Here is an 18,807-nt window from a genome sequence, read left to right as displayed (position 1 = left end):
TTGGTAATATCTTTCTTCTCCCCATTGAAATACGTACACTTTTTTTTTTTTTTTTTTGAGACAGAGTCTCACTTTGTTGTCCAGGCTAGAGTGAGTGCCGTGGTGTCAGCCTGGCTCACAGCAACCTCAAACTCCTGGGCTCAAGCGATCCTCCTGCCTCAGCCTCCCGAGTAGCTGGGACTACAGGCATGTGCCACCATGCCCGGCTAATTTTTTATATATATATCAGTTGGCCAATTAATTTCTTTCTATTTATAGTAGAGACGGGGTCTCGCTCTTGCTCAGGCTGGTTTTGAACTCCTGACCTTGAGCAATCCGCCCGCCTCGGCCTCCCAAGAGCTAGGATTACAGGCGTGAGCCACAGCGCCCGGCCACGTACACTTTTTTTAAAAGCTCATGAGTGGATCTGTATCCATCTTCTGCTAAGTCTCCTGCCCATACAGGTATTGGATTCTCTTTGAATGCCACGAGGTGACCAGCATTATCTGGTGACATCCAAAAGCCACCGTCTTCCCTGTCTTAACAACACAGAACGAGCCTGCAGTATCCGGACTCCCCACTGCCGTTCGGACAGATTCCCTACTCCATAATGAGGATGGGGAACAGAAGTCCTAGAAAACTGTGCCCTAAGTCTGACGCACTGAGGAACAACTGCAACGAAAGTAACTTCGAAAATTTCTTTATTTATAGACATTTCAGAATCATTTAAATCAACAGACAATGCATTTTTTAGACATAACATACCGTGTTTATCTTGAGGTACACACTGGGCCCATTAGATAATGCTCTGGAGAGTAATGCAACGGTTAACTAGTAGTTAAAAACCCACGTTTTTCCAAGCAAAGGAATTGTAAAGATGGTTCCAAAATTCTTTGAAAAGAATACATTTTCCATTTAATGAAAACTCCCTCAAATTAATTCATTGAATCCAATTTTTAGGCTTACCTTAAACAATATTTTTAAATGGAATTTAATAAAAAAAGTGGGAGAAAGGGTTTACAGTTAAGAAATTATCTGAGCCCTACTATATGAGATTGTAAACAAAGGAAATTCGTAATCTGATCTGATCAGCTCTATCACAAAATTTATAACCTAAAAATTAGAGCAGCAAAATGACAGAAGATATTTGTATAGTTGTAACTGAAATCACGTTTACTCCTTTTCCGGCTATCACAATGAGACACGTTTTAAAACACCAAGTTCTGAAGACAAAACAATGTGATTTAACACGATGTGGCCATAAGAATACCGTAATATTACAACCCCACAGTATACAAGTCCTACTTCCCATCATTTGAACTCTGGGCCTTTTATTCTTCTTGCCCTAGCAGCCTGGCACATTTCTATTACTTGAAAAATAGTGGAAATTGATACAATGGACGTGTTTCTGAAAACCTCCTGTGCCCAACAGCAGATTTAACTTTTTCTGTAGACAGAAATTGAAGTTTCCTTTGAACAGTTCTTTGGAGGACTATTTTGTTTTCCAGTTATTCAAAATGTTAATCTTTATACTGCTTAGGCATGATGAGGAGTGACTTATACAAAGTGTTTGGAAGATGAAGGACTCTGTATTTATCTACACCCAACTCCTAAATTTCTCAGGGAGCTGCATGGATAACGTACGGGTGGTTCTGGAATGTGAACAGAGGCTGTTTGTGCCTGTGTCTGAAAACAGCTGAAACGGACTGCCATAAGATTGTTGTGTTCCTACACGAGACAAGAAAAAACACTGCAATTTAGCTCAATGGGCAGCTTCCTGCAACTTCATAAACTGGAATGGTAAATGTGGGTTGGAAGAGTGTTAAGTGTAAATTTCACAGTTCATAAAAGCTGAGCAGCCCAACTTAAAGAAGAGAGAACTTGTAGGCGTTTACAAGATTCTGAGGAGGAACTGATCTGTGAGTGCTGGAGTCCTCCCTCCCAACGTGAGTCAGGTCCACATGGTACGTTTTTAGCTGCTTGGATCGGTTTATTGCTGATTTTCTGTTCTGACGGGGGCCATGATGACTTTTGCCATGAAATTTAAGGATCCCCAAAAAGGTCGCAAGGTTCTGCTCGTGGGGATCTCTGTACATCGCTTTTCACTGCAAAACCGCAGCTCTCAGGAGGGAAGGGCTGTCTCCTTCTCACCCTCCTCTGCATTTGTTGCCGGGATTCTCTCGGGGCTGTGAATGCCTCGTCTAGTCTGGGTGCCAAGGTCCTCCACAGACAGGTGCTCAGCTCAGGAATGGCCATTACATGTGTCGTTTTGCCAGAAGGTATTCAGTACAATTTAAAACGTTCAGGTCAGTTTTTTTTTTTTAAAAATCTACTAGGCAGTGAGGGACAGAGATACTTCCTGCCCTCAACACACACCTTGTCTTAATGGTCACGTGGTGCTTATGAACAGAGCCCTTTTATAGAGGCTGCCATTTCTTTCATCTGTGGATTCCTTAAAGACATGATGCACTAACTCTCCACGCATCCAGCTGCCCAGAAGATTTCAAGTCTCCCTTACCCACACATACAGTCCTAGCAACTGTGATTTTAAATGCAAACAACAATGAGCTCTAAGAGGGCAGGGGCTGCGTCTCTTCCCCAGCATCACAGAGCGATACCAGCATAGTGCTCACTAAATGTTAAATGCATCAATGGATCAAAGGCCATAATCCCTGCCCTCAAGGAGGCTCCCTACTGCCAATCAGTATAAACTTGACATAAATATGCCAAGAGCTAGAACAAATGAACAAAAAGAAAACAACTCTATTTTGTGTAAAGTTCTTGCAAAAGAAAAAATAGAATTCAGTTGTTTCTGTGGGGCAGCCTTCAATGGAAACCCAAACCAACCCTGTTGCTCCCTCCTGAATTGGAGAATTTTGTCCAAGTGCTGAGTGTTTTAAAACTGATTCAGCAAGGGATTCCCAATGAAAACATGCAGCTTGGCGAATGCATCTTTTCTGTTTTTATTTTAAAAAAGAAGTTCTGAGAGGTTAACTTTAGTAAGGGGGGTAGTTCCCCTGACACAGAATGATGCCTTCTGAACATGGAGGTCTCCTCAATCTCATGTCCTGTGAGTGCAGTACCTGACACTTCTTCATAGACCTGCCAGTTACTTTTGAAGAGGTGCTCCAGTTTGAGGAATTTACAGGGTACTCTTTTTTACCTAGAGTATAGTATTATATGTACAGTTTGGGAGATATGTTAGGAGAAAAAAAATGCCTTTTTTTTTTTAAAGGAGATCTAGAGGGAAAATTAGAATAGGTGTCAATTCACCTTAACTCTAAACCATGAGAAGGGTTAAAAATAATCTTCCTAATGCAAAGGAATAAAGACATATATTGCAAGTCTACAAAACTAGACTGGTGGGTCTTGTCTTTAAATTTATTTATTTATTCTGGTGAGCAGGAAGAGATGATAAAATATAACCCGATCCTGCAAGTCATCCTGCCACCTTGTTGGCTAAACCACCCAAGAGGCCACAGTGTGTACCTCGGTCACAGACTGTCTGTACATCTGGAATCCGGGACAGACTCGGGGTGGAGGGGCTAGTAGGCCAGATGCACTGCTCAGAGAACTGAAACTTCTCTAAGATTTACATTCTTTCAAAAAGTCAAGAACGATGCTGATTATATTTTGGAATATTTAATCCCTTTTAGCAAAAATCGTCAGACTAATGCCCTGGAATTCTTGGAATCAAAGTACGGTAATAATGTATTTTCTTTGGAAATGGGGGAAGAAGAGGTTTATGAAATAAACAAGTCCTCTTCTTGATATTTTAAAAATTGCTCAATAGATGGAGCACGCGTAATCATAAAGGATGGTATGCCTGATTTCTGAGCTCTCCTAAAGCATGAAGCAAGTTGGGAACACTCTGAGAAATGCTCTTCAGACCTCTCCCTATCAGATGCCAGGGGAAAAAGACCCTCAAACCCGAGAACTGTCATTCCTCAGAAACTGTCATTTCCCCAGACACCATCCTGGGAGTATTATACACAAAAACAAGCCCCACAGTGGGTTTAAAATGATTCTTCAATAAGACTTTTTACTGATTTGCTCCAAGTTTTCAGTGATGAAGCCAAATGAGAATAAGCTTCGAGTGACAGGGTGCTAGAATCTTTGGAATCATTCTGTCCACTATTCCTAAGAGAATCAACTTAGTTAAAGGTCCCCAAACCTCAATGGATAGTTGAAAGTGAACAGATATTATCTAAAATACTCAGACTCAAAATGATGTTTAAAACATATTGGTGTATCGTGTATACATATACACACATACATATATGTATATTTTGTTTTCTCTCTGCTTAATAAAATTAGCAGCAGTTAACAGATAAAATTACTGTGGTCATGATTTGCATGATTTCTGAGGACATCATATAGCCTCTATCATCACATGACTTTTGGAAAATGCCTTTTGATAAAAAGATCCCCACCAAGCATGTAACATTGAAGTGTCATTTCATACCACTAACATTTTCAGGCACAAGAGAAAAAACAATTAGCATTAAGCAATCCAAATGACAAGAGTACAGAATATAGTTAATTGTCTAACGTCAACCCCTTGAAAGAAGGGAACTGTTCAGAAGTATTTTTCTTTAAAGATTCTTATGTCTTTTGGCTTTGGCTATTTTGCAATAAATATCATACCTTCTTGCATAAACCTACTTGGGTAAGAATGATTTCTCTGCACATGCCTTTTTTTTTTTTCTTTAGCAGCTGCTGAGTGTTGAGTGACGTACAAGGCACACCTCCAAGTGTTCTGTACAGCATTTTTATTGATGTACAAAATAGCCTGTTCACCATTCAAAAACGTAATCTGCATAGTAAGAGTTTCTCTTATCCCTATTTACAGAGAAGGTTTTTAGTGCAAAAACATGAAATTGTGTCCCAGCCCACCCCTTCCAGAACACGCATTTGCCAGTTTTGTTCCACGCTAGCTGGGGTTAATTTGGCTATATTTTGGGCCTCCAGCCATTAATGAATTGCATTATTTTCTTCACCTGCAGTTTGCTCAATTTGAAATCCTCTGAGAGGATTTCTTCTGTTAGTTGAACAAGCAAATTCCCATCAATCTTTTCGGTAACAAAGAAGGATATGACATCTTCGGACAAACCAATGAACCGTAATGACTTGGACACTTCCTCTATAGACAGTCCGGACAGGTCAGCAGGTGGCTGCCACGGGGAACCATCGCCACAGGATCTGGGGGCCAGCTGGAGGTGGAGTGGGGATGAGAAAGGGTAGGAGACAGAGAAGATGTCCTGCATGCCCTTTTTAACAAAATACTGGTCCTCAGAGAGATCTGGTGACCCAGACTTGGGGTCTTCCTCAGCACCATCGATTTTCAGAGGCAAAGGAGATGTTTCGGAGGCAGCTTTCTCTTCCACTGGTTTTGGGGCCCTGGGGGGCAAGGCAGGGCATGATACGCTCTGCTTTGTGGGGCCAGCCGCAAGAGTTTTCACATCTGTGCTCTCCAGAGAGTAGCTGGCTGACTTGGGACAACCAGAGACGCTGCTACTGAATTCCGCAGTGGTTGAGCTGGGGGCGCTCGCCAAGAGCTCACAGCCATCAAAATCAAAAGGTGCTGGGCAGTTTCTCTTTGGTGTGCCTGGTGTCTTTTGTCTAGGGTAACTGTAACTCCTGCTTGGATCCAGCAGGAAGTCACTCCTGGTCTGGCCCTCCGACGCTCCGGAGTAATGGTTCGGCCACGAGAGCCGGGAGGACAGAGCTTCAGCAGAGGGACTTCCAAACGGGGACTTCAGGTCCACGGAATCCGTCTTCACTCGGCTACATGGATAGCAGGACACAGGAGCACTTTCAGAAGGACTTGTGTCACTTTTAGTAACGCTGCTTCAAAGCAAAGAGAAAATAAAATTAGTATTAAAGAAAAAAGCCTCACTCCAAGGCTTTCATTTTTCATGAATGTTATTGCTGGGTAGAAAAGGGTAGTTTAGGGAAAAAAAAAATATAGTATTTCTTAACATGAATTCAATAAAGTACCTACTAACCTCACTGAGATTTTAAAAACAAATCTGTAATTAAATACATTGGTAAATGTAGATATGTACATAATGATTTGAAAGCCTACAGTGGAGATGGAAAAATATAGATTTCAGTGAATAAGAAAACCATTGTTAGTAGCTGCCTGGATCTTTCTGATGAGAAAAATTCTTCAGTCACATTTGGGCTTTGCACCAACAGGTAGCATGACTGGTTAGTGATGTCTGCAGTGGGCAAGGGTGGAGGGAAGAAGTGGCACGTGGTGCCCCACGCTTGCCATCCTTGTGTTACAAGGACATGATGACATCATCACCACCCCATGACTCTATTTCTAGCCAAAAGCCTGAGGTAGGAAAAAATTTATTCCAATAAATTATCCTAGCCTTCCTTAGTTTCTGTACAATCGAGTAACATTAGCCTAAGGCTTTAAATGTCCAGAGAACAAATAATACCTGCAAAGAGAGCCACTGTAAACTGTAATGATCACACGTGGTGTCAGGCCCTCAGCTCTGGGGGCCCTATTTTAAGAGTGACAGTGAAACTAGGGTGGACTCGAAGGTGGGCGACCAGGCTGATGCGGGACCCGGCAGCGATGTCAGGGGAAACAGCAGAGGGAACTGAGGCTGTTTTTTCTGGAGAAGAGAAGACTTATATCATAGCTGACTCTGAATTTTCATGAGTTGACAAAGAGAAGTGGGGAGAACCTATTTTTGTTTTTGTAGACATAAGAAATAGGTGAAAGTTACATAGAGATAGATTCCAACTCGATATTAGAAAGGATTTCTAAAAAATATATATATACACACACATACACACACACACATACACACACATACATATAGGCATTTGCCAACAGTAGAATGACCTATACTACAAAAGAATGAACTCACAGCACAGAAGGATCTGCACAGGAGGAGATGACTGCTCAGCAGCAATGGTCAAAAAGGGACTCCTGTCTGGGTGGAAATTCAGAGTACGGAGCCAGTGGGACCCTTTCAATTCTCAGTCCTGATGGAAGCTGCTGTCTGCTGTGTCCAAGTCGAAGCAAACTAGATGCTGACTTGGGAGAATGGATGGCAGGTCCACGGGTTTTCCCAAGAGAATCTAGCTGGCCTTAATCACTGAATTTCTCACAGATTCTTGTGGCATTTTTCTTCAAAAGACATCAGCTCTTCCATCCTGGCTCAAAACCAACGGGGGCCCCATCATGCTCTCCCAGTAAAACAATTTCAAAAATAAATGAAAGAAGCACTTCCTCTCCCACCCTCCTGGCCTGGTTATGGCTACCTTGCAAAGGTTCTCAAGAACCCCCGGGGGCTGGCGGGTGAGAGGGGAAGTTGCGGCGGGCCCGGCAAGGAGACTTACATGTTGTGCAGCCCTGAAGAATAGTAGGACAAGGTGGGGCTGGGAGAGCGAGTCTGCTGCCGCGCTGGCTTGGCTGTGCGAGGAGGGACGGAGGGGCTGGTGGACAACGGCTTTGCGCTTCGGGGCGGAACAGGTGGGGCGTTCAGGAGCCGGCATTCTTCCCTGACCTGAGGCGGAAAAGAAAACTCCAGGTTAGCAACAGGCTGACCATGCCACCGGGGGCCAGCTGGATCCTGCAGGCTCACAATGCGACTCTCAAACAGCAGCAGCAGCAGGGGAGCAAGCGACGGGGAGAAAAGAGCAGAGCAAACAAGAATGATGGTGAACACAGAGGCTGCCAGAGAGCCCATCGGACGCCCGCCACACACTCGCTGGGACAGACTGGTTTTGAAGGAAACTGCTTGGCAGATGCCAGTTGCTGCTGAAAAATAGCACATCGTGTGGAATACAGCAAGCTCAAGTGGCTTTGGTTAAAGAGCTAGTGCAACGTGAGCATGGATAAAACAGAAGTATCAAGAAAATAAGGACATGAGACATTCACGATCTTAACAGAGGATAATCTCTCCTACTGGGTTGTGTGTTCTCACTGCTCAAACTACACTCAATTTGATCCAAACCTTAGGAACAGGGGGCCTTCTCCAGGGTTTAAGCTCCTTCTGAGGTTAAACTCAGGGCTTCTCCAGGGTAACATGCACACGAATCCCCTGGCGATCTCGTGAAAATGCAGATTCTAACTGGCTGGACCTGGGGAGGGGCCTGAAAGCCAGCATTTCTAACTCGCCTGGGCCACATTTCGGGAAACAAGGTCGCAGGAGTAATGAGGCAGCTCTCCAAATCCCCGAGAAGAGTACTTTTGTTAAGAGGCGCATCCAACTCTCTCAGCCTTCCTTCATCTTCACGTCGGAGAGAATCTAGGTGACCTGTGATGTCCACGGATTCTCCGAATCTGCCCGCCACGCCCCCAGTAGGCTCCCCATTCCCTGCAGGCATTTCAGAACATAACTCTTATTAAGCAAGTGGACATTTTAATGTACTTCTCGGTGGGAGGCAGCAGGGGGCAGTTTATACCTACCTGGTTCTGCTAGTCTACCCTCAACTGCAGAGGTAAAAATAGAGCCAATTCTGACTCTTGTCAAAAATGCTGTGCTTTGACACGCTCTCCTGCTCTGCTTTCAGGCCACGTTCCCACTGATTTTTTCACCTTTGCCTTCAACTCCCCTCTGGCCAAGCACCTGGCAACCTCCCATTAGCTCTGGTATGGAGTTTGCTTAAGACAAGATGCAATGGGTTCACGCCATTACACTGCATCTTCCACCACCTACATGACTGCCGACTGGGCCTCCAGCGCACAGCCCAGGCCTGATTCACTCGCCAAAGAAAACCAGCTAGTAAGAAAAGGCCCGTGGCCATGGGTGGCCCAGCGAACCTCAATGCTGAGTGAAATGGAAGCGATTTAAAAAGTCTCATCCATGGTATTTCTTCCTGGGGGCAGGGAGCATGGCTCCTACCTGCAGGGCCCGCAGCCCCGGTTCCTGGGGTCTGCTGGCTTGGTAAGGGGAACGTTTTTCATCTGGAGAAGCTCTTTAGACCAAAACAAAATATTCAGAGCAGATTTCTTCTCCAACAGATGCAGGCTTTCCCCTTGTGAGCTTTTTAAAAGGTGGTGGATGACTGCAGAGAGGAAACCTGGGAGGAAAGGAGATTTGGACAATGGCGAGAGAGGATCGTCCCGCTGGCCCAAGGAGAGGCTCCTGCACCATTCTGGGGTCTTTCTTTGTAAAGAAGCTAAGAACCAACTAGGACACTGAAGCTCTGGCCGGGTCGCTCTACTCCGGGCTTTGGTTTATCTTCCTTGTCTTGTTCATGAACTGTACAGTAGCCAGTTGTGTTTCTTTTCTTTCTCAGGGAATGTCCATGGAATTTAGGGTGTCCCTTTATTATAGATGTGCTTGGTGGCATTTATGATTATAGTAATTGGAATCATGGAAAATGTTTATCATTTTATCATTTATCAAAGGAATTTATCAGTTAAATTTAATAAACAGTCACTTCTCAATAGGTTAGAGTGGAGCATGAGGAAAACATGTTTAATGCTGGATTCAATTTAGAATTCTCTAAACTTTGGAATTAGTCATTAAATATGACATTTCATTAGGGACTGCTTACCTGAGATGTCAATTATAATATGCTCAGATGTCAATTACAACATGCATTTTACTTTAACATAGTTGGCTCACCTAGGACTTGGGACTCAGAAAAGAAGCCACTTGCAGTTCAATTTGACCTAAGGGAAGTCCTCTCTTCCTGTTCTTATAGCCAACCCCAGGCACCCAAGGTCACTGGGAGCTGGTTAGGCCACTGCCCTCAGAACTAGGCACTCCTGTGCCCTTTGCCATGGTTTCTTACATGATGGGGGGAGGCGACAGTGAAAAGAAGCATTTGAAGGCTACAGGGCGTGGTGAGGAGGGTAAGCTATGGTTAACTGGGGGTGTTTACAGCTGGCCCTCAAGATGGAATCTGGGACAGAGACAGCTTTTGGAGTGGCCACATGACTCCTGAAAGGAGTTAAAGAATGTGTGTGGGGGGGGGGAGGGGAGGAAAGAAAAAAAGGAGGAAGGGGAGGGAGGGAAGAAAGAAAAAGAGAGAGATTGATTCTTACTCTAAGGGTTGGGATGTTGTCATGAAAGAGACAAGACTATGAGGCCAGAGAAAAATGCTGTTTCTGTTGTGATGAGAGGGCAGTTTGGGTGTAAGTATGTGAATTCAAAGCGAAAGAAGTAGGCTTTCTTGAAACACACTTTGGAGAAAAGGTAGTTGCTTTTTTTAAAAGATGACTTGTAACCGACGCCATTCATGACGAGATTTTCAGGTGTCATTTTGTGGAGGTCCAAGGTGAGTAGCTTGTGCTACCCCAGGCAGGCGGTGCCCTCACACCATGGGGGCACACAGCTGAGGACCCCACAAACACATCTGCACGTGGCTTTGTTACTTTCAACTTGTTGCTGCTTCAACGAAGTCCTATTTCAACTGCATTTTACAGGAAGAATCACACACCCTGGTGGACTGTATACAATTTGGGATTCAGAAGTTACGAGTAGTGAGGGCTTATTTTAGCATCTTACTTCCTATGTCGTACACTCTCAGAACAGTAACTGTTCTATTAATATTATTCTTTGCTTCTTTTTTTTTTTTTTTTTTTTTTTTTTTTACAGTTCATTCAGCATCAGAATATTCTTTGCTTCTTGATTGGATTCAACATGGGACATTCACATCCAGGAGGAAGGTAGCTGTGCTTGAGATGATTTTTATCTGACAATAAAAGGCAATTTACAACTGGATGACCAAGCCCCCCATTTCCAGTTTTCCCTCATGTTCAATTTCACTTTCTTTTATTTTTTTTTGAGACAGAGTCTCGCTCTGTTGCCTGGGCTAGAGTTCCATGGCGTCAGCCTAGCTCACAGCAACCTCAAACTCCTGGGCTCAAGCGATCCTTCTGCCTCAGCCTACCGAGTAGTTGGGACTACAGGCATGCGCCACCATGTCTGGCTAATTTTTTCTGTATACATTTTTAGTTGGCCAATTAATTTCTTTCTATTTTTAGTAGAGACGGGGTCTCGCTCTTGCTCAGACTGGTTTGGAACTCCTGATCTTGAGCAATCCACGCGCCTCGGCCTCCCAGAGTGCTAGGATTACAGGCGTGAGCCACCGCGCCCGGCCTCTATTTCACTTTTAAGAGCTACATTTTCAGCTCATTCCTTCTAAAAGCCTCGGCACCTGGCTCTCAGCATGTTACCTGCCATCTCCAGTGGCTCCTCTGACTCTTGGATAAGGACCCCTACCCCTCCACTTGCCACTCGAGTCCCTCTGTGATCCGGCTCCGACACATCTTTCTGGTGATCTCTCCTACTGCCCCTCTACGTGAGCACACAGGGCCTTCCAACGTGGTGGCGTCAGGTCCCCTCAGCAGACCCTGTGCTTTCTTGCTCCTTCTCTAGTTTCTACTGCCCCCTGCCCCCAAATGCCAGCCCCTAAGGCCCAGCCCCTGTCATTACACGCTCTGTCTGGGACCGCTGCTTCTGGACTCTGCTCACACGCTGTTCACTGACTTACTCTCCATGTATATTTAATTAGCCTGAGAGCTAAAGTGTAGGGACTGTCATCGTTATAACCGTCCTGGGGATGGCAGAGTTTGGGGACTTGTCACCCTTGGCATAAGCATGTCACACACAATGTCAGGTAGAGGGCGAGAGATGTCACAAAAATACAAAAAGGCACTGTTATTTTTAAACATATACCAGAGAATGCCTTTTATATTTTTATGTGGAAATTATTTTTGACAAGCGATTTGGGCTGGGTGTTAGTTTTTTGGTGACACCTGTATCAGTGTCGATCTAGGGAGAAAAAAGGTGCCAGTAGATCTGGCACATGTGACCACCACCAACTCCACTTTGACACGGTATCAGAGTGAAAAGGACAATGGCAGTATTCCTGAACTGGGAAATGCCGTGGCTTTGATACAGCACTCCCTACGCTAAAATGAGGATCTGATAGACTCTAGTGTGCCTCGTGGACCAGAGCTCTTCTATTTATTTCTGGTGCAGCCCTTGAGACTGGACTTCACCTGGCAGCACAAGGTGGGACAGGCACCTGTACTATGGGGACTGAGTCCCCAGCACTGGTGCTAAGTGAAGGGCTGGCCTTCTGTTTCGAGGTGAGTGTTCCCGTCCGCCGTGGATTACAGGCGACCTTTGCCTATCTGCCGGGAATTTCTGGTCACGAGTAGCTTCGGTTCCCAGAGAAGCTCCAGGCACCCAAGTCCTGCCGTTTACGACACGGTCAAAGAGCACAACACAGACGCAGGTGGCGGCGGGGAGGGCGACCCCCATTCCTACCCAATGCCTTGCTTCCCGGCAATTCCCTGGCCCAAAGTTTTTCTTTCCGGCTGTTACACTTCTAGTCTATCTCCCTCCCTTGCTCCTTCCGCAGTCATTCCTTCTCTTCTAAAATGTTCAGTGATTCAATTCTTATCAAATGTATTAACAATACCGCTCCCCTGGTGTTACTATAACTCTCCTTGGTATTCATGGAGCAGATCACTAACCCTGAGCTAAACGGAACGCCAATATGGCGAAAGGTGAAAATGGTGAGTTCAGTTCTTTCTTGAGATGTGACTTCTCCTTAGTCTACAGGGCATCTTCCGAGGCATATTCAGCCACGTAACACTGAAATAATCTAACAGTTTAATAATAAACCCCTAACAGTGGGGTTTGAGGCAAGTTGTCAATGGTATCTTTCCTGTGGGCTAACAGCCAGGATCGCAGGCACCATCTGGTTCCATCGTCACTCGGAGCCTGAGGAACATGGCCATCACTTTCTCTTTTCCTACAGGCTCCATTAATTGCATTTTGCTATTTATTTGTCCAAATATATGTTGAGTGCCTATGGCATGCTCATTCAGCTATGTTGAGTATATAGTAACGACTAACTCACAGAGTCAGTTGTGAGGGAGGGAGACAAGCACATGATTTAAGATACAAATCGGCAAGTGTAATAGGAGCAGTCTGTGGCAGTTTGTGGGAGCACCATGACCTTACTCAAGGTGGCAGAAGAAGAACAAATTCATAGGAAACCGTACTGAAGAAGTCTTGAGGAGTAAGAGTTGTGAGTGTACAAAAGGTATAGAAGCATGAAAGGGCAGTCAGAACGATGCTCTGGTCCGGGGCGCTTAGGAGACGAGGCAAATACTGGTGCCCTTCATTAGACAGACATCTAGAACAGGGCTCGGGATAAATCAAGGAGTTTACTTTTGAAAATACGGAGTTGGAGGCTCAATGTTCTACTGATAGCTGGAATCTGAAGTTACAGCAGCATTGAGATCCCAGACGAGAAGAAGGCAGAGCACCCAAGGGTGGGCAGCAGAGGAGACAAAGGAGGAGACAAACAGGTAAGCATATGCCGCTGCTCACAGAACAGAACCACGCCCAAGTGGTGTCCAGGAAGCCAAGGCAGAGATGACTGCAGTATAAAGACGGAGAGATGTCAGAATGTCCAGAAAGGGACTGGAAGAGTTTCCCTAATGGGACAGCGAGCAGGTCACTGGTGATCTCTGAAGAGGAGGCGTGAGCAGAGTGAAGGCGCAGAGCCAGCTGCCAGTGGCCCCAAGCTAGAAGGGAGGTGAGGGGCGGTGGTGAGGGCAGACCACTCTTCTCATGGATACCGGCTGGGAAGGCAGGGGTGAGGCAGCTGTTAGAAAGGGGTGTTGGACTGAAGGAAGCATGCCCATTTCTTTTTTTTAAACTTGGAAGAAACTTGAAAAATGTACCTGGGTATATATATGCATGCACGTGATCTCTATTGCCTCCTGGGATGCCCCTGTGCTCTCCTTTAAGAAGATGGAAGGGAGAACATATTTTTCCATTGCTCTCTGCCTCTGCCATGCCATTGCTGGGCACACAAAGCCAGGAACATAAGGAATGGCAGCATACCATTTAACAGCGAGAGCAAGGATGAAATGCACCTAACAGAACAAATGCTGTGTGTTTCTAAGCGAAGGTGGTCAACAAAGTCAAACCCAACTCCAATCTATGGTCAAAATCAAATGCACCATAGAATGGGGCCATTTTCTTTACTTTTGGAACACTGTCCAGAAAGCTTAACTTGATTTCCTGACTCCTGGAATAGGCATTTAACCTTCCTTTTCCCTCCCCACTCCCTACAGCTGTAACTCTTGTTTAGCGGGACCTGAGCACAGGGTAAAGGACCAAGAATTTGTAAAAAATGGAAAACAAGGTCTGCTCTCTAAATAGCCATGTGTTAACAGGCATGGGGATTTGTTAGTGCATGGTTGGAAAACAGGGTTGCCTGTAGGTGCTTGCAGGCAGAAACTGAAACACCTACATACAACTGGAGTATTTTCTACATGTTACCTATGAACTAATTTCTTTCTTCTGTTACATATCTTCCTAGGGATCAAGGGAATAAAGAAATAAAAGGCACGCCAAGTGTTTATGAAACAGCATAGTGTGAGAACAGGGGCTCTGTCCTGTGACAATGTTACTTTGAAAGCCTTTGTTGCTTGGAGCCCCCTAGTCCTCTTCTATGGATGAAATGCCACTTCCATATGCCTGCACCAATAAGACCAAAGAGACAGCTTAAGACAGGTAAACAGAACTCTTCATAATGACACATTCTTTGCTTAACAGTCTTCAGATATCCTTTTTGGGGGGAAAATCAATTTCAGAGCAGCAGTTGTTCAACTCTTACATACAAACCAATGGATTTGGAGAAACTGGGTGACAGAGCCACGCATTTCCTTAGTTAACAGTCTAAAACCTACCGTCACATGCTGGGGGTGGGGGAGGGACAATATTTCCTGTCTCAAAGATCACATTGCTTGGGATCAATTGCTTGTGGGCAATCACTAAAGCAATCTGGGAATACTTGGGATAAGGATCATTTTGTTTCCAGACTGACAATGGTTCAGAAAGTATATACACTATTGGTGAGCTAGATAAAAAACTAGACTCACCTTTATTGTGAGTTTTTGTCTCTAAAAAGCCAAATTCAGGATAATGTGAGCAATCCAAAGAAAGGAGTTTTGTAACCAGGCATCTGTGAACTCTGTAACTTTGCCTTCACTCCATGCCCTCTGCCCTGCATTTTACATTGCTTCCCACACTCCCTCTCCCAGATAACAAAATCATTACAGCCTTAAGAAACCTTATTTATAAAGAGGCTTTTATACAAAGAGTTCATAACCCTGTCACATAACTATAAGTGGATATTTTCAGCCAAAGATAAATTAAAGTTTTACAATGACAAAGTATGATAAATGAACCTCTATTTGATTAATTACGCAAGGGCAAGTATGATTTACAGTCAAAATCTTGATTCTCAGATGCCTGAGTTTCTTTTTTTCCATTTTTATACATTGATGATAAAGACCTAAGACAGACTTTTCTCAGAAATGGCCTCCAATATTCCAGCCTCGGGCAAGGGAGGCAGAAAGGGAGGGAGTGGGCAGCCACTCGGTCGTTGGATGGCAAGAAGGGCAAGTGGTTCTGAAAAGAAGTACTTGTTTAAAATCTAGGAAGCTTCCATGGACTCAGAAGAAAGTCTATGCTATTGGGGCGCAGAATAAAGGCCTTTCCTGAGCAATAGTATGATACATGACAGACATACTTAAATAGTATCTAACCTTCCTATTAATGTGATTTTATACAAATGGTACCTAAGAGTACAGATTTGAAACAAGACTTATCCCATAGAATATTATAATTACCTTTATTAACATGCTAATCATTGAGATTTTCAATGAACACAGAAGAGGAAGGAAAAAAAAATCCTTGGCCTAGAAGGGTTTCATTTAAAAACAACCTACATGAAAAGGAAGGCAATTAGTTTCCATGTTACCTAAACACAATACTAATTTAGTCCTTATTTCAGTTAACAAATGGGAACATAGGTATGGCTTACTTACAAAGAACCCCTCAAAAGTTGTAATTAAAATTAATTAAATGTCAAATGCTCTAGGAGATCTCATTAATTAGCGGAATCCTGAGTGAATCTTTTTGTAGAGCAAATTATTTTGAAAAGTAAATAATCATTTCCAGATTAATCTTTTAGTACCTAAACTTGAATATTAATACATCACGTTTATTCAGGATAATCTGCCCTTTAATGCCTTTTCTAATATTAATATTTGATAGAGGGGGAAAAAGCCCAGACAAAATAAAAAATAGAATCAGTTTTCATAGCCCTTTTACCCAGTTTATAAACATACATTTTTATAGCACTTTCTTAACTTGGCCCCTAATTCTGTAAGGGGGGGGTACATCCAGAGTTATGAGATCTGGCAGCACCATGACCCAGCCCAACCATGCCTGAGGAATGGGGTTAGTTATCCAAGGCAACCTCTCACCTTTAGTACTTCTATATAGGTTTGCCCAGGAATGCTAGTTTCTTGTCACTTGTTTGTAGCCTTAGAATCCCGTGGCTTTTTCACAGGCACTCTGTGGTTCTCCAACACTCCTGAGTCCTCTAGTAAAGGATTATGTTATTGGGATCCACAGGATGCCAAGCATTTCTCGGGCTCTTTTTTTGGCTTATGATGATTACAGAGTTTATGATGATTCCACACCCGGGTAACTATAACACCTATCTTATCAACTGGACTTTTAAAAAGTCAGATTAATAGAACGTTTTGCTATTTTTAAAACCAATTGTGTTCCTGTAATATCTTAGAGACCTAGCGAAATGAACGATCACACGTACTTTTGGATGGTGAGGCCGAGTGGCCGCTGTCTGGGTACTGTGGTGGCTGACCCCTGCCCTCTGGCTGTGGAGAAGGACGTGCCCACCCCCGTCTGCCTCCTGACTCTTTGCCTCCACCTTATGAATGTGGAAAGGGTGACTTCCCCTCTCCGTCCCTTAGTCAAGGAAGGACAGAGAGGAAAAAAAAAAACCCTCTAAAAAGTCAGTACCTGACCTTAAATTGGAATCCATCCTTTATTATAGTATTGCTATTTATTTTGAATGTTTGCCAAGTGCCAGGGAAAAGTGCCAAGTACTTTCTATAGCGCAATAATGCAGCGAGTGAAGAAAGTCTCACCCCCACGGGAACTGACTCCAGGAGGTCACATATTTCTCCAAGGTATGAAGCTACTAAGTGGCCATACAAGGATTCACATCCACGTGTGGCTCCTAGATGTCATACTATCACATAGTGTGCAGACCACTTCTCTCCAGAATTCCACTGAGAGGGGAAAGGAAGACTTCCAGGGTACCTGGTATCTGCTTCCATTTTCTTATCCATTGTTAGGCCTGTTAGAGGCAGATCCGGGCACCGCAACTTACTTCTCCATAGTTACATCCATTTTTTTTCAATCACCTACTGGAGGAGGCCCAATCAGGCATTCAATTCACCCTATAGGTCTTATTTCTCTCAAACACCAACAGGAGTGCTTCATTAAAGGAACCTCATTTATGATGGACTTCCGGCCTCCCAACAATGAATACATGCTACCAATCCATCTTACAACTCACTCCCTACACCCCGTTTCTCATAAGCTGTGGGGGCACCCCTGTCTATCGCAAAGGTCAACACATTTGCCAACACTGCAGTAACACCTGGCGGAAGCCAGTGGTTCACAAAGGAGCTCCTACTATGATTTTCCTTTCACCAGAGTCTCAGGAACTGCTGTAAATGTCAACAACCAACCAAGAGTGAATGTAGTTTTTTCTATTTCTGAAGACAGATGGAGGACATTGATCACTGGTTCCTGGGGTCTTCAGACAGGATCCTGCCACACAAAACGTTGTAGGAGACCTGTGACCCTGTAGTTTTGATAACCATTTTGTAATTCACTGTGCAGACCGGAGCAATCTGGGCGGCAAACATCCTATTTATAGAATTTTGCGTAATATAAAGTCTTCCCAGCATTGCTCTCCAAAATGGCATTTTCTAAAGAGGAAAAAAAAAAAGTTCTTGAAGATTGTCACTGTAGAGTGTATCTGGGCAAATATTTTAGACATATCAGCTAATACTCAGAGAATTAAAATGATGAAGAGGCTCCCCCGCCAATGTTATGAAATAAAGGACATGTTTGGAATAAACATAGGGATCAACAAGGATAATCCACTTAAGAGGGACTGGTAGGCCGGGCGGGGTGGCTCACGCCTGTAATCCTAGCACTCTGGGAGGCCGAGGTGGGCGGATTGCTCAAGGTCAGGAGTTCGAAACCAGCCTGAGCAAGAGCAAGACCCCATCTCTACTAAAAATAGAAAGAAATTAATTGGCCAACTAATATATATATAGAAAAAATTAGCCGGGCATGGTGGCACATGCCTGTAGTCTCAGCTACTTGGGAGGCTGAGGCAGAAGTATCGCTTGAGCCAGGAGTTTGAGGTTGCTGTGAGCTAAGCTGACGCCATGGCACTCACTCTAGCCTGGGCAACAAAGTGAGACTCTGTCTCAAAAAAAAAAAAAAAAAAAAAAAAAAAAGAGGGACTGGTGGATCATTCTGATCTGGGGGTACCTTGCAAAATTTTACTTGTGGGCTCAGTTACAACGTACAATGGGAGAGTTCCTGTCTCCTCCTTCAATCAGCAACTGTTTACTTTTCCCTGGGACAGTCTTGTCAGGAAGGGAATAGCCGTTCCTATTCCAGACAGGTCAGTGGCAGCCTTTTGCTTAAACAAACTGTATTACACAATCTTTACAAACGTACAAGATGACCAGAGCATCAAGTACAAGGTATATAACAAAGCATACGGACAAGGCTGAGCTGATTACTCTGTCCCTGAGGACTTCCTTGTCTGGCCCCACGACCTTGTTTCCCTGTTGAAGACGGGAAAGGGCCGAGGGGAACCCAGATGATGCTAGAGCTGCCGCACCACTCAGGAAAGGAAGTACGCGTTACCGTTGAAGGGGGAGGTTGATTCTCACTCTCACAGAAAGACAGA

At 44.2% G+C, this 18,807-nt stretch overlaps 1 protein-coding gene across 2 annotated transcripts in view; it reads right to left on the bottom strand.

Annotated features, from left to right (window-relative positions):
• Nucleotides 1–663: 663 nt before the first annotated feature.
• Nucleotides 664–18,807, bottom strand: part of GAREM1 (GRB2 associated regulator of MAPK1 subtype 1) — a 177,464-nt gene continuing 159,320 nt past the window's right edge. The window contains exons 5-6 of one of the 2 annotated variants that reach the window (XM_012782572.3): nucleotides 7,345–7,511; nucleotides 664–5,829 (exon numbers count right to left, since the gene is read on the bottom strand). In XM_012782572.3, coding sequence (XP_012638026.1) covers nucleotides 4,932–5,829; nucleotides 7,345–7,511 — 1,065 coding nt within the window. In that variant the 3' untranslated portion in view covers nucleotides 664–4,931. The remainder of the gene's footprint in view (nucleotides 5,830–7,344; nucleotides 7,512–18,807) is intronic. The other variant, XM_012782573.3, reaches the window with a different exon arrangement.

Source organism: Microcebus murinus, chromosome 17 (assembly GCF_040939455.1).
Source record: "Microcebus murinus isolate Inina chromosome 17, M.murinus_Inina_mat1.0, whole genome shotgun sequence".
NCBI classification, from domain to species: domain Eukaryota; kingdom Metazoa; phylum Chordata; class Mammalia; order Primates; family Cheirogaleidae; genus Microcebus; species Microcebus murinus.
The sequence above is the reverse complement of the archived record's forward strand: the minus strand, read 5'-3'. Positions and strand labels throughout refer to the sequence as shown.